At 31.2% G+C, this 22,308-nt stretch overlaps 4 protein-coding genes and 3 long non-coding RNA genes across 14 annotated transcripts; 5 read left to right on the forward strand and 2 right to left on the reverse strand.

The window, feature by feature from the left end:
• The first annotated feature begins 1,891 nt into the window (after positions 1–1,891).
• On the forward strand, positions 1,892–2,263 carry LOC118646117. 2 transcript variants are annotated; one of them, XR_004963707.1, is made up of 3 exons: positions 1,892–1,923; positions 2,016–2,105; positions 2,179–2,263. It is a non-coding gene; the product is annotated as an uncharacterized LOC118646117 (long non-coding RNA). The 2 variants fall into 2 exon arrangements; XR_004963708.1 differs by having other exon boundaries at positions 1,897–1,919.
• Positions 2,264–2,305: 42 nt separating this feature from the next.
• Positions 2,306–3,638, forward strand: LOC118646116. Of its 2 annotated transcripts, none has more exons than XR_004963706.1 (5): positions 2,306–2,508; positions 2,596–2,753; positions 2,829–2,999; positions 3,068–3,303; positions 3,541–3,638. It is a non-coding gene; the product is annotated as an uncharacterized LOC118646116 (long non-coding RNA). The 2 variants fall into 2 exon arrangements; XR_004963705.1 differs by having other exon boundaries at positions 3,068–3,308; positions 3,541–3,569.
• On the reverse strand, positions 3,598–5,335 carry LOC118646115. Of its 4 annotated transcripts, none has more exons than XR_004963703.1 (5): positions 5,168–5,335; positions 4,697–4,936; positions 4,340–4,546; positions 4,091–4,196; positions 3,598–3,857 (listed from the first exon to the last, which is right to left on the reverse strand). It is a non-coding gene; the product is annotated as an uncharacterized LOC118646115 (long non-coding RNA). The 4 variants fall into 4 exon arrangements; XR_004963702.1 differs by having other exon boundaries at positions 3,598–3,863; positions 5,173–5,334; XR_004963701.1 differs by having other exon boundaries at positions 3,598–3,863; positions 5,168–5,334.
• Positions 5,336–6,452: 1,117 nt separating this feature from the next.
• Positions 6,453–12,001, reverse strand: LOC118646049. Its single transcript, XM_036288319.1, has 3 exons — positions 11,657–12,001; positions 10,985–11,136; positions 6,453–9,075 (listed from the first exon to the last, which is right to left on the reverse strand). Exons 2-3 carry the CDS (start codon positions 11,109–11,111, stop codon positions 7,709–7,711), a joined length of 1,494 nt encoding a protein of 497 aa, XP_036144212.1. The 5' UTR covers positions 11,112–11,136; positions 11,657–12,001; the 3' UTR covers positions 6,453–7,708.
• A 136-nt stretch (positions 12,002–12,137) lies between these two features.
• On the forward strand, positions 12,138–16,865 carry LOC118646153. 2 transcript variants are annotated; one of them, XM_036288479.1, is made up of 9 exons: positions 12,138–12,597; positions 12,764–12,888; positions 13,109–13,213; positions 13,293–13,566; positions 13,677–13,777; positions 14,918–15,137; positions 16,158–16,271; positions 16,368–16,622; positions 16,692–16,865. In XM_036288479.1, exons 1-9 carry the CDS (start codon positions 12,426–12,428, stop codon positions 16,700–16,702), a joined length of 1,377 nt encoding a protein of 458 aa, XP_036144372.1. In that variant the 5' UTR covers positions 12,138–12,425; the 3' UTR covers positions 16,703–16,865. The 2 variants fall into 2 exon arrangements, with proteins under 2 accessions (XP_036144372.1, XP_036144373.1); XM_036288480.1 differs by lacking the exon at positions 16,158–16,271 and having other exon boundaries at positions 12,140–12,597.
• Positions 16,866–17,019: 154 nt separating this feature from the next.
• LOC118646167 lies at positions 17,020–19,663 on the forward strand. Of its 2 annotated transcripts, XM_036288521.1 has the most exons (3): positions 17,022–17,771; positions 17,841–18,097; positions 19,494–19,663. In XM_036288521.1, the coding sequence occupies exons 1-3, from the start codon at positions 17,437–17,439 to the stop codon at positions 19,523–19,525; spliced, it is 624 nt and encodes a 207-aa protein (XP_036144414.1). In that variant the 5' UTR covers positions 17,022–17,436; the 3' UTR covers positions 19,526–19,663. The 2 variants fall into 2 exon arrangements, with proteins under 2 accessions (XP_036144413.1, XP_036144414.1); XM_036288520.1 differs by having other exon boundaries at positions 17,020–18,097.
• Positions 19,664–19,740: 77 nt separating this feature from the next.
• Positions 19,741–22,254, forward strand: LOC105829968. Its single transcript, XM_036288523.1, has 4 exons — positions 19,741–19,882; positions 19,967–20,017; positions 20,111–20,300; positions 21,892–22,254. Exons 2-4 carry the CDS (start codon positions 19,967–19,969, stop codon positions 22,230–22,232), a joined length of 582 nt encoding a protein of 193 aa, XP_036144416.1. The 5' UTR covers positions 19,741–19,882; the 3' UTR covers positions 22,233–22,254.
• Positions 22,255–22,308: the final 54 nt, after the last annotated feature.

Here is a 22,308-nt window from a genome sequence, read left to right on the forward strand (position 1 = left end):
TAGTACAAGGTTTGTAATCCTAAGGTCCCGGTTCAAAACCAGAGGCAAGTAAGAATAAAATAAAATAATTAATTTAAATTTAATTAATTAATAAAAATTTGTCCTAAATTTAGTATGTACTGTTGATAAAAATAATTTAAAGAAATAAAATTTTTATTTTAAATTTTTATTTTGTCAATCATCCATCGAGGCTCCGTGAAGCCTCTATTAATTATCCACGAAACGTCCGTAAGTCATCCATCGAGGCTCCGTGAAGCCTCTGTTAATGATCCACACAACGTCAATAGACCTCTTTGACGACCTCTATGAAGGTCTAATAGACGTCCACAGTGCGGACTGTGGATTTCTAATGGCTCTATATAGGACGTCTAATGGACGTCCCCTGGAAGTTTAAACTTCATGGCAGACGTCCATTAGACGTCTACTGGAGGTTTCAATTTCTATGTGGGTGTTTTCAAAAATAACGGTTTGCCTACAACTACTGTGCACAAAAAATGCACAAAATCTAAATTTATCATGTACTAAACAAAAACAGAATAATAAAAACCATCTAATTAACCATTTGAACGCTTCAAACTATTAATGCTAAAAATAGATCGCAATTTCCATCAAATTATTAAGGCTATGGAAAAAGATAAATTTACAATATGAAATTAATAAGTAAATAAATTAATGCTATTTATTTCTAATGTTTTGCAAAATTTAATTGCTTTATAAAAATAATATAATTGCGTCAGTTTGTAACATATTGGTATTATATGTATAAGACAATAACAAGTACCTATATCGATAAGTCAAATTGGCGTAGCAGATAGAGTACAAGCTTCGTCATCCTAAGGTTCCGGGTCAAACCTACCAGAGCGGCAAGTAAAAATAAAATAATTTAATTTAAATTTAATTAATCAATAAAATTTGTCCTAAATTTAGTATGGTTACTGTTGATAAAAATAATTTAAAAAATGAATTTTATTTTATTTTTTTATCTTTAGTTGCAGTTCAAAAATATCTGATTTAAGAAACCTTTTAGATATCTGATTTAAGAAATTTTTTAGATATCCGATTTAAGAAATTTTTTAGATATCCGATTTAAGAAATCTTCTGTTCCAGATCAACGTTTTCAACATATACATCTTGATTTAATTGGACCTCTTCCTGTCTGTTAAGGTTTTCGGTATTGTCTTACTATGATTGATCGGTTCTCCAGATGGCCTGAAGCTGTTCCTTTATCTGAAGTCACTGCTGATATTGTTTCTACTACGGCCTTTTATTCACACTGGGTTGCAAGATACGGTGCTCCATTTACAGTCACTACGGACCAAGGTCCTAGTTATGGGAAAGATTTCCCTATTCTATCTTATACTATGAAATAAATAGACTTTGTAAAGTTATACGTGTTTACTAATATCAAGCTTACAAATGAATAATTAATTTCTTTTTTTAATAAACAACATTCCTTTTTAGTATCTAAGAAACATAAATTGCTTGAAATTATTTTGATAACAAATAAATAAAGAAACTAGAAAAACTAAAATGGGGAATAAATCGCAAGGGCTGCCCACAGTACTCCCTCCCCAGCGACGTTCTACGTTGCGAAACAAACCTCTTCTGGGACCACAGTAGTTCTTAAAGGTCGAGAAGGCAAAACTGAAGGAATGAATGAAGTGGCAGGAAAAGAAACAGCAAGATGATCCAGAGGAATTTCCTTGGGTAAAAAGGCTGGTTTGAGACGTTCCGTGGAGACGTTAACATTTTACCTGCAAAATCAATAGTAAAAAGGTATTCATTAACACGTTTAACAACACGAAAGGGCCAGAATAAGGTGGTTGAAGTGATTTCTTTAAACAATCTTCTCTGAGCCAAACATGAGAACATCAGACAAAGCAGGATGATGAAAAGGAGTAGTTTTACAATGATGAGCAGTAGGTCTGGATTTAATCAATCTCATATGTTCTCTATGTTTTTCAATAAAAATTTCAGGATCCGCAGGCAAATCTTCATCAATGAAAATTCTCCAGGTAAACGAAGAGTAGATCCATAAAGCATTTCAGCAGGAGAAGCTTGTAAATCTTCTTTAAAACAAGTCCGAAGTCCAAGTAAAACGGAGGGTAAAACTTCAATCCAATTATTCTTAGCATGACACATGATAGCACTCTTCAAGGTACGATGCCATCTTTCCAGAATTCCATTAGAAGCAGGATGATAAGCAGAAGTTCTGACACGCTCACAGCCAATAAGATTAGTAAGAGCTTTAAATAAAGCACCGCCTCAAATTGAGGACCTTGGTCCGTAGTGACTGTAAAAGGAGCACCGTATCTTGCAACCCATGTGAATAAAAGGCCGTAGAAACAATATCAGCAGTGACTTCAGATAAAGGAACAGCTTCAGGCCATCTGGAGAACCGATCAATCATAGTAAGACAATACCGAAAACCTTGACAGACAGGAAGAGGTCCAATTAAATCAAGATGTATATGTTGAAAACGTTGATCTGGAACAGAAATCTTGACAGGTAAATTTTTGTTATGTCTTGAAATCTTGGAACGCTGACAAGAAAGACAAGATCTTGACCATTCTTTAATGTCTTTTTTAATTGAAGGCCAAACAAATTTTTGTTGAATTTATTTTAAAGTCGCTCTACCACTAGGATGAGCCAAACCGTGAACAATATCAAAAATTCTTCTTCGTAAACGTAAAGGAACATAAGGACGAATATTCTCAGTGGAACAATCACAAAATATAGGTGAAATTGAACCAGTAAGAATTAATTTTTGTAACTTAAGAGAAGAGTTGTTAAAAAGAGATTTAAGTTCTTCATCTTCCTTTTGAAAGTTAGCAAGATCTTCAAGAGAAACAATGACAGGCAAAGAAATAGCATTAATTCTTGAAAATAAATCAGCAACAATAGGAACTTGATAATAAGCCTTGACCAAGTCAATTTTAGAATATATTCTTACCATGTAATCCCATTGTTAAATCTTGAATATGTGGGAGAGGGTAACGGTCAGGAACAGTGATAGCATTAAGAGCACGATAATCTCCACAAAGTCTCCAGGAATTATCATTTTTAGGGACCATGTGCAGTGGAGAAGACCAACAGCTACTAGAAGGCCTACAAATACGTACCTTGCTCAATCATAAGGTTAAATTCTTCACGAGCAAATTTAAGCTTCTCAGGAGAAAGTCTTCGTGGAGTAACAGAAATAGGAGGTCCTCTTGTAACAATATGATGTTCAACTTGATGTAACTTGTTGGAAGTCAAAGGTGCAAAATGCGTTAATTCAGGAAATCTTGCAAGGATTTTATGGTAAGGTGAGTCAGGAGAAGTAGTGCAAATCGACAAGTAATTAACATTAGAACAGTTTCCTTTAAATGACAATCCAGTAACACTGTCTAAAAGTTTTTTATTCTTGATGTCGATTAAAATCCCGTAATGACTCAAAAAGTCAGCTCCTAAAATAGGGCGTTGAATATCCGCGACACAAATTTCCATTTAAAATTTCTGCGCAGTCCAAGATTTAAAACTAAGGTTTTAACTCCATAGGTATTAATCCTGGATCCATTAGCAGCAAACAGTTTAAAAGAAGAAATTATTTATTCATTTGTAAGCTTGATATTAGTAAACACGTATAACTTTACAAAGTCTATTTATTTCATAAGTATAAGATAGAATAGGGAAATCTTTCCCATAACTGGTGACCCCGACGTGATTGAAAAGACAAGCCTGTCAAAGAATCGTGTTTACGTTTTGGCTCTCCTGACGATTGTCGTGCACGAAATTTGAAATCTTTCTTCGAGATGCCTGTTGAACGTTCTCCTGTGTCTTCTCCTGGGACATCGACTGAACAACCTCAAGAACATCTGCTTCTGGAAACGAAGGATCAACATGATGTTAACCGGACTCTCTTTTCTGATCAACATTCATCAGCTATACGAGGTGACACCCAAGAAATTCACTCGAATGAATTCCGTCTTTTGAAATTGCCATCTTTTTGGCATAAACAACCGAAACTTTGGTTTGCTCAATTGGAAAGTGAATTTTTAATATATAGAATTCGTTCTGATGATGTTAAATATAATTCGTTATACGTCACCTTGATGAACAAGCTTTAGTAGCTGTTGCTGAGATTGTTGAAAATCCTCCAGAGCGAGATAAATATCTTTATTTAAAAAATGTACTTATAAATCGATTTTCTGATTCTGAGGAGAAAAGGTTACGTCAATTATTAGCTGGAATTGAATTAAATGATAAAAGCCGACGGAATTGCTTCGAGAACTTAAACAATTAGCTGGAAATGCTATTTCTGAGAATATTCTCCATTCGATCTGGCTTCAAAGATTACCTCTTAGAGTTCAAGCTACTTTAGCTGTTGTTGATGAAGCTCCTTTAATCAAGCTTGCTGAATTGGCTGATAAGATTTTGGAGAGAGATTCGGGCTTACAAATTGCCGCTGTAACTTCTACACCTGAATCTGGTTCCTCTAGTTTAGCTGATTTGGAGCGTAGAATTTCCGCTTTAGAAGTTAAACGCTATAGAAGCAGATCGAGATCTAGATTTAATTATAACAAGAGATTTAGATCAAATTCTCGGAATAAGTATTTCAAGAATGATAAATCTGATAAATCTGATAAATCAGATAAAGTGCCTACTTGTTTTTATCATAAGAAATTTGGTGATAAAGCTCAAAAATGTACAATACCTTGTGCTATGTCTAAAGCTTTTACTGCAAATCCGGAAAACTGATTTTGCCGTTGAGTCATGAGGCAGATTGTGACGGTTTACCTTGTAGTCGCCTCATTGTTACTGATAAAACTTCATTACTCAATTTTCTTGTTGATACCGGAGCTGACATTTCATTGATTCCTAAAAGATTAGCTCAGTTTTCTCAATCTTCTTCATCTTTTAAACTGTTTGCTGCTAATGGATCCAGGATTAATACCTATGGAGTTAAAACCTTAGTTTTAAATCTTGGACTGCGCAGAAATTTTAAATGGAAATTTTGTGTCGCGGATATTCAACGCCCTATTTTAGGAGCTGACTTTTTGAGTCATTACGGGATTTTAATCGACATCAAGAATAAAAACTTTAGACAGTGTTACTGGATTGTCATTTAAAGGGAAACTGTCTAATGTTAATCACTTGTCGATTTGCACTACTTCTCCTGACTCACCTTACCATAAAATCCTTGCAAGATTTCCTGAATTAACGCATTTTGCACCTTTGACTTCCAACAAGTTACATCAAGTTGAACATCCATTATAGTAGAAGATGAGGAAAATATGTGGATCAATCAAATTAATCTTGAAAACGATCTCATTGTAAATGATAGACGAATTAGTGCATATTGTTGAGGAGTCTTAAGATATGGGGAATAGGACATGTAAGTGGACAGAAAATAATGAATTATTACAAATCCTAAGGTTGTCTTCCAAGAACTTCCAAAAGACTACAGATCTCTTCTAAGTACTCCTCGAAGCATACTGTAAAAAATATGGAAATGGACAATTGTGGTACAAGCCCAGCAAACGAAAAAAGATTGAAAAGAATTGGAATGGGATTGCCAGAAATTCAATTAAGAACTTTCCGAATTCCATTTTGTCAAAAAAAGGGATTGAAATGGTTTTTAATACCATGGAATTCTTTATTTCGGAAAGAATTTGTCTTTCTTGAATCCCATCCAATTACGACACAAAAAACATAACGGAATGAATACCACTGAATGCCAAGTTAGGGATTGGAAAGTTTCATCATGAATTCCATTGAATACCATTGATTCCGTGAACGAAATGAATACCATTGAATGCCAAATTAAGAATTAAAAATTTTCGTATTGAATTCCATCTATTCTGACAATGAAATGAATACCATTGAATGCCAAATTAAGAATTAAAAATCTCCGTATTGAATTCCGTCTATTCTGACAATGAAATGAATACCATTGAATGTCAAGTTAGGAATTAAAAATTTCCGTATTGAATTCCATTGATTTCCGTCTATTCTGACAATAAAATGAATACCATTGAATGCCAAATTTGGAAATCAAAATGTATATATCGAATTCCATTGAATTCCGGCGATGTTTACAACAGAACAAATTCCATTTTATTCTAATTAAGAATAAAAAACAAGTATACGTTAAATTCCTAGTTCTATCCCATCATTATTTAAATCTATATTATATATTGTCATCCCCTATCACTTATAAAATTGAAAGTCATTCTTATAAATTAATTATAATTTCAAAGTTCCATATTAGTTAAATTTTTGATATTTTTGGGATAAACAGACTAATGTAAAACACTTTTTTTTAAATACTAAATAATGGATATTGTTACATTAAAATAAAACGTTTTATTTACAAAAATTATATTAAAATATTTTATTGCAATTATATATACAATTATATGTACAATTAAGTTGACAATAAAATAAATTATATTATCTTTCGTTTTTTAGCGTACAGCGTGACCTCGATGAGAATTGTATTTTTACCTACTCCGAGTAACCAAAGCATGTAAAGTCATATAAGACATAGTGTTTTTAAAATAATATTAAGTATTATAATACACATTCTTACAATAAATAACATTATCAATTTTACATAAAATTATTGATTTAAGATAATTTAAAAAAATAAAAAGTTTTAATTAATCAGCCTCGAATACATTAGGCATTGAACAAACATACATTTGTTCTCCAATGTCTACTAGAACCATCTTTGAAGCAACCTCGACTATTGACACTAAAAATTGATTACTTGTTAGCGATCTTATCTTCCACATATGTGGTATTTCAATTTCTCCAAGAATTACCTTCTCTAAAAGCAATTCACTGACATTGAAATAACATCCAGTATCGGGAAAACTGATTATTTCTAAAATTTGTGCAATTTTCTTTGATTTTAGCTGAATAATACTATTATTCCATCTTTTGGACCGCGTGTAATTTTTAGTTTGGTATAATTGGTTATTATACACACATTTCTCATATTTTACGCCTCCAGCTGTGTATACATCTGCAAAATATTTGCCCGATCCAAAAAAAGTTACACCCTCTGTAACTTCTACGTTTACAGTTGACCGATTGCCACAAAATAGTTTATCACAATAAATTTTTACATTATTCGGTAAAGAATTAGTAGCTACGCCTACTCGATATGACATAACTTGCAATGATTTTTGGCCATTTGTTGCTCTACTCCCTTTGGCCCGTTGACTAGTTGCTTCAAAACAAAAATGTTACTTTCATACGGGAAAACCGATGTCGCCCAAAGAGGTCCTGATTTTCTAACAGATTGAACGCAATGAAGAATAGAATGAACATTATATCGCATTGCAATCGTTCCATACAAATTTTCAAAATCTGCTACAAACTTCAAGAGATCTACTTCGCACTGATCCAGTTCAGAATGCGAGATTGAGGTCTTTTGTAAAATATACACGCTTTTGACAATAGTACGTAATGTTCGAGATTTTTCTTTGGCACTAAATCCATACAAACAGGTATAGAGTAATATAACAACCATGACTTCCAATCTTTTGCTTTAAAATTACTATAATTAGTCATTGATTGCGGCAACTTCCGCAAATCGCGAGGAGGTTGAATTCTACATAATCTTTCGTTAATGATTTTCCTTGCATCGCGACTTAGAATTTTTATAAATAAGTCCCATATGTGTTTTGTTACGCCTAAAATGACTGTATGCATGCAATCAAGCGGAAAAACCCCACACCATATCAAAATTTGATAATGATGCAAGTACCGAAGCTCCCTTCACTCCTCGACTTTGTAATCCAGTTTTAGCCGATACTTGCACATCATATAAATGAGTTTTATGAGTTCTTAACTCGGATTCTTGGTACTTGAAAGGATAACGCATAGCAGAAATATATAGCCCAGGATGATAACAGTAGCTACACCCAAAATATCCATTATATTGTATTCTATTTTGGACTACTGGTCGAGCTACAGAATCCATTGAACAACATAAAACAGTCGGCGCATATGAGATACAAACATTATCAACCGTTATGCCAAGATCGACACCGTCTTTACGTAAACGATTAATTTGTTTAATGAACTCCGTAATGTATGTATTCATAAGTCGAGGAGTCGGCTCATGTTCAACAATCATGATACCTACCATCAATACATATTTAAAGCGCATTGTTGGTGGTAAATCATTGAAAATGAGTTGAAGAGGCCAAAAACTTCGTTTTGACTTATGAAATAATGGCGCTCCATCAGTATTAATATTACATGTTAAAGAAGTGGGATAGTCCATAATCATTTTACGATATAATTCCCCGTCGCTTATATCACTAATATCTCTACTTTCTTGTGTAACGCGCCGAGCATTAATTTTTTCAATCAAAGCATTCCGAACATTTTTATCCTGCATAAGTAAATCTAATTGGTACCGTAAATCTATAGATAAAAACATATTTGTGCTTGACAAACTTATATTGTGTTTATGATTGCAAAACTCGCACAATATTTGATTCGCCTCAAAATGTTTCTTTGTTGTAGAATATAATTTGCTGTAACAATTAGTGCAATAATAATGATAAGTTATTATATTATCCGGTGGGTTGATTTGCTTCGCGAATCTATGATTTGATATATTAATATTACGAAAAGCTGGTCCAGCACATATATGAAGAAGTTCCATTATAGATTTGCGCGCTTCATTTGACGCACGATATCGCAAACAGTGCCCAGCTACCATCGAGACAACATCATCTACACTTAAACCCGCCGCCGGAAACATTATTGCACTACCTGTGCGTGTATGAAATTCTTCATTTCGCACGTCTAAATCATCTTCATTTTCTTCTTCAATGTCATCAACACTCCCAGTGACACTTCCTGCATCCGACGTATTTTCATCAAATGCCATTTCTTCGTAAGATGCATGTACCCATTTTTGATCTTCAAATGAGATATTCTCTTGCACACATTGTGCAGATTGTGGTATTGTATTTTCGTGACTAACACCAGCACTGCCAATGACTTCTTGTTCAAATATTCCAGCGTTACAAAGCTGATTCGAACACGATGGTTCACAATCAGTAATCCCTACGAGGAACACAAGATATGTATTATTATACTCTTGAAAAGCCATTAATATGACACACAAAAGATATTGAAAAATTACTAAAATAAAGATATATATTTCATTGCAATACATCAAATTAAACAAGAAATATTTTTGTTTCAAAATTAATGATATAATGATATTAATTTATAATAATAACTAATTGCGTAATTAATTCGGAGTAAACAGCTAGGTTTAACAAATCAAAACGTATATATTTCATTAAATTTTAAATAAATTTGTAGATCTCCAAAATTCACAAAAACATGATTACGATAAACATCGTTCTAAATTGATTGAAATTTATTTCATGTAAAAATCCAAAATAAAGTATTTTTGATTTGTCCTGAAATCTTTCTTCTAATCTTTTTTTCGCAATAATTATAAAAAAATCTATTTTTGTTACAATTGATTTTGCAATATTAACCGTTCCTATAGCTGACTAATTAATCTCTTCAATATTTTCTCTGCAGTATCTTAAGAGTTATCTTTTATTTTTATATAGCGTTCTTCTTATTTACGTTTATTTTTTTCGCCGACTGTAAGAGTTTAAGAAGGAAACTTTTTAAGGTAATCCTGTAGTGTACACAAAGAACTGGGCTAGTGCTCACATAAACTGTATATATTTTAAGGAGTTTTTGAAGTGACTGATTTGAATCAGATTTGCAAAATTAATTTGTTTAAGCAAATTGTTATAAATTATTTGTTTAAACAATTTCTTTAAACAAGTTATTGCAAAATTCTTTTTTTGAACTTGTACTTATATATGTAATTTTTTTATAATTTTTTCCTAGAACATAATTTTGATTTTTTTAAAATTAAATTTTGCAATAAACTTTTACAACCCGGTAAAAAAATTGTACGCAAATAAAAATGCTTTATAAAAATGAAAAATAGCTCTTTAAGGTACCGCATAAAAAATATTACAAAAATTAATTAGTCGGCTACAATAACAATTTAAATATGATAAAAATAACTGCTCATAAACCTCCTTTTTTTATTTATGATAATACAAGACAGTATCACATTTTGCACCTGGAAAATATTATTATTACAAAAATATTTATAATTACAGCCCAAAGTATTACAATTTTTTAATTTATGTACTTTATATGATACACGTGAAAATATACTGTAGTAAAGTAAAATTAATAAATTCTTGTCATAGTATTTAGAGTTTGTGAACAAAACTATGATACTAACTTCATATATTAATATGAAAAAATAAATTTTATTGTCAAGGCACAGCATAGAATTGAATACTAAAATCCTGGCTAAAGTATTATTTTTCTCAATAAACTTTCTTTACAGTTTTTCGAGGAGAGGAGGAATATAGATGCTAGTTAGCATCAAAAATATTAAATTGCTTGTCAATTTATTTTGTGACATTACGTTCCAGCTTTATGTAAGGACAGTGTTTTAAGACCAACAAATATGCGGCGCTCAGTTCGCGTGAGCTATGTTTCGTATATAAATTCACACAAATAATTAATAGGCACTAAGAACCACCATAGATTTTCTGCAGACCAACATAGGTATTTCTATATATCCTTGTTTGAATACTAGATATTGTCACTAAGTTTGATTCTTATCCAGCATTGGCTCTAATAATAAATATTTCCTTGTTCCCAAATTGAGAATGTCATACTGTCCTATATATATTTTCATATATAATATTATACAAATTTTCTTTTTACTTAAAAAAATAATAACTTGATCAACAAACACAAAAAACATTGTAATGTCTTGGAATAAAAAGTCATCATACAGCAGATAAAAGGTATTTATGAAGAACGCGATAAAGAAAAGGTGATAATAAACAAGTGCCCAAAAGTTAGAAGTTCATTACTTATTATAATAAAATTGAAATAAGTTGAAATAATATTAAACCTGTGCGTTCATCTACACGACGTAACATTGCGTCGTATTTCTGTTTCCATTTCTTATATGTAGCTTTCGATACCATGTCCTTGTTGAAGTTTCTTTGTAACCATAGTTTGTATCTTTTTCTTTCCATGTTGTATTCAGTGTTTCAATATTCACTGCAATTCAATGCAACAAACAAAATTAGCAATATACAACAGTATTTTACTACATCAATTTTACAACAAAAACACAGATAAAAATATTAATTAATTTTATGACAAAACTATAAAAGACTACAAATGTTTTGAATTAATTTGCATACATTTCAACACATTGTTACGTTCAAGTAAAGTGAAAAAATAATGCATGTTTATGGCATATGAAAGAGATTGATTAGGTTTATTTATTCGCTTGAAATAAAACATAAAGAAATAAAGCCTCTATAAAAAGTGCAAAAGCATATATTTGTTACATATGTGCAAAGGCCTCACTATGCAAAACAAGTTGATTTTTATTGTAAAGCAGGATTGATAAAGTGTGTTGCTCACGAGCTTTCCTCTTTTTCTCTTTCTTCTACCTTATTCGAATGAAAGAGAGAAAGAATTACTCGCGAGCAACATTTCGTCAGACCTATTGTAAAGTTATGTACATATATACAATAACGTTGATACTTATTAAAATGATAAAAAATCTTACCTTGAATACCGTAAAATGATCTCTGCTATCTGCTTCCAATGACTGCGTATAATTTTAATGGAAGATGTACATACAGGTTAGCAATGCAGTCTTTCAAAATCTGAATGTCACATACTTCAAACGCAAATATTCGAAAGTCACAGAAATATGTGACTTCTTTCCGCGAATGCACTGCACAAGACGTAAATCACGTAGTTACGTATTATAAATTACGTATTACACAATATAACCTGAGTCAGCAACAGGTATAAATATCAACGGCCGCCTCGTGGCGTCATGATATTAGACCTGTTCTTTTTAGCTGCACTGATGCACTGGTGCAACAAGTTAAAGTGAGACAAATATATTTTTCTCATTCTAACTTGTTACACCAGTGCAGCAGTGCAGCGAAAAAGAACAGACCAATTGTACCTTATGGCTTTCGTTTCGGTACGAACTACGAACACGTGCGTCCCGGCTGCACGTGACGTGCAGTCAATGATTGGGCGCACGGTATTGGTAGCCGGCAGGCAATATCGTTCTCGATTCTCGGTGCCTGGCGAATGTGATTTTCTCTGCTTTCGCGTGCTCGGTAATTTCGACGTCCTTAGTCCTGATATCATTTCTTGAGCTGTGTATTCGCGTTCGGTTCTCTTGCCTGCACAGCATTAATCGATTCTCGCGTCGTTTAAATCTGAGCGATTTCTCGTGTTCGATTTCTGCCCAAACCGGCATTTTCGTGTTCACGCGACGTGTGTGTGTTGACCGTCCACATTGCGTGGGCCGAAACATGTATGCGTACGTGCGGATTCCGCCAACAAAAAATGTCCACGAGTTTCGGAAAGTTGTGCCGGTGAAAGATATTAAAAGATTCAATTCACAAAATCCACTTAATCCGCGACAATTGTATAAAATTAAGCACAATGGAGATATCGTCGTAGGTCACGTTCTACGTACTGCAAGTAAGTAAAAAAATTATATTGTCTTATATATTTAAATTTTTTATTGTACCAGATTATCAAAAATTTCCTTAAAAAATTCCTTTAAAAAAACATTTAATGCAACAGATTTTTTATATAAATTTATTGTTAAATATTTTTATTATTAATTTATTATCATTATTTGTAGATACCAAGAGCGAATTGGAAGCAATGGTGGCAGGAAAAAGGATGAATGTCCCACCGTCACAACATCTACTGTCACCATCTGACAGCTTTAGCACTGATATTGAAAACTCACCAAAGTCTGCTAAGGTACGTTAATATACTAAGAAACAATAGCCTTGTTCGTTTTGTCTATTCTGGGTCTACTCGGAGCAAACCCAAGCAGACCAATGCATACTTTAATAGGTTGGCGTCATCGGAATCAATTAGAGTGCGTTGATCTGCTTGGGTTTGCTCCGAGTAGACCCAGGACAGACAAAACGAACAAGGCTAATGACTCTACAGTGAATTTATTATGTTTTTTTTATAGAGGAAAGGTGAAAATTTAGAACATATAAAACAACATAGGCTAAAGCAATTAAAAGAACGTCAGGCTTTGTGTGCAATTAATGCACAGTCTGTTGAAGAATACCAGGTATGAAAATTTGACACAAATTTTTATAAACTTGATATAAAGTGATTTATGGAATTATGACAAACACATTATTAAATAGGAACATAGCACTTGCCGCAACAGCAGCTCGCCGACTTCCAATATTGAAATAGAAGATTTAAAACATACTATAAACGCATATAAAGCCCAATGTGATTTTTTAAAAGACAGTCTCCAGAGAAAAGAAAAAATAATTGCGGAAAAGGAGGAATGGATTGTTAAACAAAAAGATATGGAAGTAACTATTGCGGCATTACAGAAAGAAGTACAAACATTACGTCGATTGAATATTGAATTGCAGGAAGCTGCAATCTTAAAAGGAAAAGAAATCCAAAGTTCGTATATATAGATATATATATGTTTAATATACACAACATAGCAGCTATATTGTATAATATGAAATAATAATACAATTATTATTATGTAATTGATCACTTTTTTACAGATTTCAATGAAGGCAACAATTTAAATGTGGTTACAGGAAACAACCTAACAGTGTTAAATAAACATCCGGCAGTTGGTTATATAACGCCTGATAATAAAAGCGTAAGTGATTTCAATGTTTGCAAGATTAATTTACAGATATTTTTCTACTTACAACAGGATTACGTTCGTAATACTTTGTTTGTAAATCGAATTTATTTGTAAGTTGAATGAATAGCATTTATATTTTATGTAGTTTATATGATAAATGAAACTTTATTTAAGCAAAATAATTATAACTAAAAACGATTACAGATCTATTTAGAAAATAACGAAACAAATGTTTTTCTAAATTATTTTTAATACATTTAATTATTATTATAAAATTAATATTTAGCTTAAACACAGATTAATTTCACCAAGTGATTAAAAATAAGATTTTTTTCTTAAAAATAAACTTAATATAACATTTAATATTATAAAAATAATATTTAATTTAAATCATTGATTAACGAGTGTTTTGTTAGATTAATTATAATTAATCTACTTGTTTATTTTTAGTCAATAGCATACCGGTTGTACATAAATCCGAAAATTTATAAATTGAGATAGTCACAAGTAGAGGGATATCTGTACTTATCTTCAAGTTTTCCAAATTTCCTGAATATTTTCTAAAATTTATAACATTCGCGTGGGAAAACACTTTTTAAAATTTATTTCATATATTTATTATTGTACATTTAGTCATTCGTAACTTCCATGTAAAAAATTATTTTTTAATTTTCTTTTTAATAAATATTTATATATTTAACAACATCAAATAGTAATTAAACAGATATGAAAAAATGTCTTTAAGTTTGCGTTATTATAAATTGAATTTTTATTTATAACTATAGTATTTGTTTTGACCATTTTTATGTATATACAATAATAAATTACAATAGTCTTTTCAGATATATGTTACGCAAATTATTGAAAAAATTTTAATAAGTTAAATTTAAATTTTCAATGTAAAAATAAATTATTAATTAAAAATATAGATTAAAAAAAACATCAACTGATTGGATAGTTTTGCAAACAGTACCACAGAATTTTACATAATGAAGCAAACTAATATTTATAAAAGATTGTTATCTAAACAATTTTAACTTTTGTTATTGCTCCCCGCAATAATAACCTTTGGAAATCTGCCCAAGTTTTTTATTACAATATTTTCTTTATATGTCATATCTACGAATGTAATATAACAATTAAATCTTGCAGATTCATCTTGGATATGGCGAATACTTGCCCAAAACTGCATATGTTGCAGCTGCTTGCGATTGCAGAAGGCCTGCAATTTTTGTTCGGCAAATCGCGATTTGTCTGTTTTCTTTGGAGACGCTTTTAAACAGCACTGTAACAGGCAAAGGAAGTAACCGAAATAGAAATTCTAAAAAGCCGGAAAATGCCTTAGATTGCAACAAAATTTTAGCGATTAAAGGTAATCATGTGTAATATGTAATTTCGTATTATCTCATCAATGATTTCTTTCTCTTTTATTATTGTTTTTCTTTGTATAATCGCTTTTCTTATTATTAGACGACGAATAAAATATATCATAAAACAGTCAACCCTTAACATTTTTTACAACCACAACGATATTGAGATTTTAATTTTTTGCTGAAATTGCAACCGGTGGTGTACAAAGTAATCATATTTATATCTACGAAGATAAATTTAATTCTCTTTAACATTAGAAACTATATTAATGCTTTTAAATATATGTATCTAATTATATTTGCGATAATAGAAGAAAACACTGGTCTAAACATTTTTGCTGGAAACATTTGTTTTAGAGCAAAGGCTGCAACTCAAATAAATGAAAACAAAGTTTTCTAATTTTATTGTTGCATATTTTGCATTATTTTACAATTTATTTAGAAATTTTGTTTGTTAAAGTCGCTATTAGTCTTCAAAATAACATGTCATTGTTTAAGGGTAACATAAGACATGTTATTTGAAGACCAATAACAATTTTAACAAACAATTAAAATTTCTCATGTAATTTACAAAATATTGCAAAATACACAATAAAATTAGTAAACATTTGTAATATGTACCTACGTTTTATTTTTTGCAAAAGTTAGAGTTGAATTGAGTTGAGTTGCAGCTTTAGTTGTGTTGACGAGGCCCTTTGTTCTAAAACGAATGTCTCCAACAAAATTAAAAAACATTCAGTGTATCTTTTATTTTTGACAAATTGTAATGGAGCAAACATTTGAAAACACCAATTTCTAATTAATATTCAAGAGAATTAAAATTATTTCCACAGATAAATATGGATACTTTGTATAATACCGATTGTAACTTTAATAAAACATTGAAATTTCAATATTATTGTAAAAAAAGTAAAGGGCTGATTGTTTAAGAGTAAATTTTATTCTTTGCCTAACAATACAATAACATTTTATTTTCTAATTCTCTTTGATAATATACTATTAAGTACTCTTCTTTTCTTTAGCTATATACTATCATTATTTAACGGTTGAAAAACAAATTCCACCAGCAGAGGCGGACAAATTGGTGGAAAAAACTAGAAATATTTTAGCTAAATTTATATCTTCCTTAAAAGATTGTAAGCAATTTTGTTTCAAAATGCGACTATTACAGTTACAACTTTTTTATTGAGATGTTTTTGTACCGACATATTTATAATATAAACATTTTTCAGCGCATACATGTACTACAGAAAAAGAAACTCATGCAATGGATGAGGTTCTCAATTCAGAAGAAGAATTGGACATCGAACAAAACATTGAGCAAAATGTTGAATCGAATATTCAACGGGACACTGATGAATCGAACATCGACTCGTTAAGAATGGAAGAAGCTGCACAAGTGCCTAATGAGGAGACATCTACATCGAATGAAAATGACAACGATCCGGACTTTGCTGTCCTTATCCCAGCCGAGTCATCAGACAGTGGTGGGTACAAATAAATATAATACTTATTTTTCGAAACCACTTATACTTATCACAATTTCTTTTTTCCAGATTCTGTTTAAACCGTGAAGGTTTTGGGACATTTTAGTGTCAAGAGTCAAGATTATATTTATATCTATTATAAATATTAAGTGTTTTTATTTAACATTTTATTTTTACATTTTTTATTTTTACAAGTATCTTTTGTTTAACTTTATCTGATTTTTTATGTTTTGTTTGATTATAATTTTTAATCGAAAGTTTTTTATTAATACTTTATGTTAGATACTTGATTATTAATATTAATGTTATTTTTTGTTTTTTTATAAATTTTAATTGGTATTTTTATTTGTAATATTAATAAAAGTTATAGTAACAATTATATGTATGGTAAATAAAAAGTATAGTAATTATATAGTAAATAAAAAAACGTTTATCTATAACCATTGAAATTTATTATCCTTTCCTATTTTCATAAAATTGTGTGTGTGTGTGTGTGAGTGAGTTTGGTCATTACGGGATTCATTGGAATTTAAAACAATAATTTTCTAAACCATCTAATGCCATACAATTCCATAACCTCTACGGATTCCATAGGATTGAATGGGATTGAAAATTTCTTTTTTGGATTCCATGGGATTAGATCATCTCATTTCGAATCCCATCTAATTCCATCTAATTCCGTCAAAAAAGGAATTCAAAGGTATTAAAAATTTTTAATACCTTTGAATCCTTTTTCGTTTGCTGGGAGGGTATCAGATCCAATATTCGATCAAAATTGTCAAAGGAACATTTTGCTGCTAATCAAGAAATTGTGATGGATGTCAATATTGATGGAATGAAACCCTTTCCGCAGAGTCATTCTCAAAAAGAATTTTGGCCTATTTTGGGGAATTTTGCCAATCAGGATGCACCATTTATTATAGCAGTATTTTATGGTGACGGCAAACCTAATAACTTGAATCTATTTCTGGAAGAATATGTTGCAGAAGTGTCTGATCTTCAAGAAAATGGTTTTGAATTTAATGGGACTATTTATCCGTTTAGAGTAAGAAATTATATTCTGGACGCCCCTGCTCGAGCTTTCATCAAATGCTGCATCGGGCATGGTGGAACTTTTGCCTGTGAAAAGTGTTGCGTCAGAGGTTGCAGGTATAGAGGTCGCGAAATTTTTATTGATATGAATGCCAATCTTAGATCTGACGAATCATATAATGCCAGAGAAAACCCTGAACATCACACTGGTGCGTCACCATTAGAAAGGATTGGAACTGGAATGGTCTCCCAATTCAGACTGGACAGTATGCATTTAAAAGATCAGGGTGCTTTTAAGAGGTGGTTAAAATTCTTATTGATTGTTCGGGGTAATTTTACTTGGTCCGATGCAACTCTTAGGGCTGTGTCAGATGCTCTTGTGGAATTGGCCCCGCATACTCCCAGAGAATTTAATCGCAAACCCACACAACTTGAGAGATCAGGTAATAAACTAAAAGCTCAAGAACTCAGGAGAATTGCACTTTACGATGGGGTAAAGATTTTCAAAGATCACCTTGCTCCTGCACTGTATCAGAATTTTTTATTATTTTATACCGCAACATACATTCTATCTAGTCCTCATTTGCTTAACCGATATGTTGATATTGCGGAAGAGATACTGAGAGAATTTGTTACTCATTCCATTCAAATATTTGGACGAGAATTTGTAGTTTACAACATACCCAGAGAACATTATGACGTCTTAAAGACGTCTAAAAGACGTCTTATATTTCTATAAGACGTCTTATAAAACTATCAGAAAGACGTCTTTTAGACGTCTTTAAGACGTCTTATGACCCGATTTAAGACGTTTTTAAGACGTCTAAAAGACGTCTAATTTTTTTTATTTATGACGTTTTTGAGACGTCTTATATAAAAATTATTTTAGACATCCCTGGCGAAAAAATTTCTACAAAATTCTAAAAAACTACAAAAATTTACAAAAATGTTCCAATTCTGGCATTTTTTTGTAGTTTTTACAGAAAAATGCTAAATTTGAAACACACTTTTGTAAATTTTTGTAGTTTTTTAGAATTTCGTAGAAAATTTTTCCACCAAGGATTCCAAAAGCTAGGTTTATTATTTTTTATTTTTTATTATTTTAAACAAAATACTTTATATTTATATTTCATTATTTTTATTTTATTATTAAGATAAGTTTTTTTATAAATAAAAAATTTTATATTATATATTTCAATTTTATTTCATGTTTTCGTGATTGGAAATTACAGAATTTTACAAAGATACTGGATTCAGTCACATATTTTACAGCAACTTAAGCGCAACACTATTATCGTCCGGTTTATTAATTGTCAAAAACTGTTGTCAGAAATGTTGTCAGAAAGGTTAATTATTTCCAATAACAGCCTACACACGCGATACGTACGAGAGTTAAAAAGTTGTGTTGTATTAACGTATCCACACTCGGCTGCGTTACACAGCAAACCGGGACAAAACGTCCCAACACACACGCGATACGTGCAAGAGTTCAAAAATTGATACGGGATAAGCACGTCGATCGACTTGATCGCATCACACGGCAGATTTGGTTATGTGCGTCATTCGACGTCTTAAAAACGTCTTTCTCAGACGTCGTAAAGACGTCTAAATGGCGTCTCAAAGAATATGTCTTAAAAAGACGTATTTTAGACGTCTTAAGAGAGACGTCTAAAATAAGACGATTTTAAGACGTCATAAAGACGTCTTTTAATAAAGTCTCAAAGACGTCTCTTTTAAGACGTCTTAAAGATGTCTTTTAGACATGCGTGTTGTCTGGGTACATAGTCTAATTCATTTGGCTGAAGAGTGCCGACAACATGGTGTACTTGACCATTTCAGTGCATACAAATTTGAGAATCATCTGGGTATAATTAAGCGCAGTCTCCGGTGTCCTTATCAACCTTTGCAACAGGTTGCTAATCGAGATTCAGAGGCTAATGGGGAGCTCAGAAGAACTGTCAACAAAACACTAGGTCCTCAAGAAATCTGCTTGAGTAAAAAACAAGAAACTCCAGCTGGGATTTTAGAAAATCATTACAGCATGATAAGGATTTGTGACATGACTCTTGCTGTAAACGAAGCTGACTGCTGCTTTGTGACTAATCATAATGATATCATAATCCTGACAAATATTATCCACACTCCTCAGGGATATATTAGATTGGCCGGTCATCGGTTCACACGTATGACAAGTTATTATGAGTTTCCCATAGACTCTGCCGACATAGGTATTTATAGTGTTTCTAAATTGAGTGACCGAGAACAGCTTTTTCGTCTCTCAGACGTTGTTCGTAAATGTTATCTTATTCCAGATGGAAATATATATTTGTGTATACCACTTACCCACTCCTCGTAATGTTCTGGTATGTAACGTGATTTAATCAACTCATTCATTTTATAGGAATAATTATTGCTCTTATATAAGTTAATGAAAAATTTACTTTTATTTCTTGCAGTATTCCGTTGTTGTATTTACTGAGGAAGATACAGTCGACGTAGTAGCCACCAAATGGATAACAGATAATGGCACGGCAGTGTACTGGCCACCAACTAATAAAGGACAGTCAATATCAAGGCTTGTGATGGGGCTTGTTGTTCCTAATAATGACTGGAAGAAATGCCCAGTGATAGTAGAACATAGTTACAGTATGTATGACTTAATTTAATTTTTAATTTCTAGTTCGAATCACACACACACACACACACACACACACACACACAAGTTATTCCACATAACTGTTATCTGAAGTAATGATATGAGATAATTATTGTAAAACATTAGATTAAGATAACAGCAGAAATTTTGATTATTTATATAAACGATTAAATTACAATTTAAAAAATTTAATTAATTTATTCTATTTACTTATTTACTTGTTTATTTTATTTTTTTGTTTACATTAAATTTTAGCTGAAAATATTAATTCTTGTTTTTTCTCTCTTGTTTTTGTTTCGAATAAACAGTTAATCATAATTACATTTAAATTTACCCTGGTAAAAATATAAAATCAAAATGTAAGTAAAATGTAAAGAGAGAGTAATAGAAGCGTTAAAAAAACTTCTATTACTTTCTTTACATTCCATTTACGCTTTGATTTTATATTTTTATCAGGGTATAGTAAAATGTAGTTGCTACTTCTTTTAAGTGCCAAAAATGTGAAAATATATTACTGTTATCCAGATAGGAAAATATGCAAAAAAATTTTAGTAGCATTAAACTTTTTTAATGTAATTTTTAATATATTACGTCATAATTGTAAATCTAATTTAAAAATCATTAATTCTAGATTTAATTTTGTCTTATGTACAGCAATTTTTTTAATTGGATGTTGAAAATAAATACTTATATAACTACCCAGATAGCCAAATAAAGGCAACGTGTTGTTATTTTGCTGTCACTTATTCCCTATTAATTTTATCAAACTAAAGCCAAGGTGTTTCCTCAAACTGTCTGTTGTTCTGACATCATGTAAAATTCTACATTAGAATTCAACAAACTGACGGCAAGTTGTCAACATGCATGCACAATTGCTGTCAATGTGACAAGTTTATTATTCTTCAATGCATGCACTTATAATTTTATAAACTCATGAAGGTTATTTGCTCTCCTGATGTTAACTTCGTTCCACGTTAAATTACAATGACAGCAAATTGTGGGCAAGTTCACAACATGCATGCAGTGCATTAATTTACCCGATATGCTTAATCTCGCTTGGCTATCTGGGTATAATATAATGTAGAATTATCTTAGCACAATTAAAACTGAGTATATTTCAGAAAATTTTATAATGTACAAATTGTTGGAAAACAAAAGGAAATCATTACATCATAAATTGTGCAATTATTATTTAAATGTTTTTAAATGAAAATTTTACACAAAAATTTGAAATAATATGCATAAAACATAATATTATTTTAACATTACTTCTAAATATTTAATAAAAAGTTCAATAAATTATTTATGAAAGATTTAGAAATTATAATTACAAACTGCTTTAGAGCAGAAAATATTATTTACGCTGTTATATATGTAACAATTATTGCGAAAATTCCTGTCTTGGTATTTACTTTGCCTAGGTATTTATTTTTAATAACAATAAAGTCTATAAATTTAAAAAGAATAAAAAAATAAGAAAGATAATAGAAAAAGTTATCTAGATTAATTACTTAAATAATACTCTATATTATACAAATTTTATAATTATAATAAATTTAAGCTTTGTCTACCTTTTTGTAGAAACTTATAATGTAGCTCGGACAGCAGCCATGAAGAAGGCTGATACAGGCGAAGTTTTAGATTCGGAAGTAACGGATAAAGAAAAGGGAAGAGGCAAACGACGTATTACAAAAGCAAAACATTTTGATGATACTGATGAAGATATGGATAATGTAAACGCTGTTCTAAATTATAGAAAAAAGAAAAAGAAAGCCATTGTGTCTAGTGAGTCTGATGATGACAGAAGATCACTGCCTGCTGCAGAAGTAAGTGGGATTAGAGAAAAATTAAAAGCGCTTCAACAGAGAAATGCATCAACCTCAAAAGATGTCTGTTGCATTATCTACACGAAAGAAGAGTAGCTCTGGATATGATACGTTGGCGAAGGAAAATATTCCTGCAACGGTATTCAATGAATCACAAAAGAAGCAAATTAAA

Source organism: Monomorium pharaonis, chromosome 6 (genome assembly GCF_013373865.1).
Source record: "Monomorium pharaonis isolate MP-MQ-018 chromosome 6, ASM1337386v2, whole genome shotgun sequence".
In the NCBI taxonomy this organism is placed as follows: domain Eukaryota; kingdom Metazoa; phylum Arthropoda; class Insecta; order Hymenoptera; family Formicidae; genus Monomorium; species Monomorium pharaonis.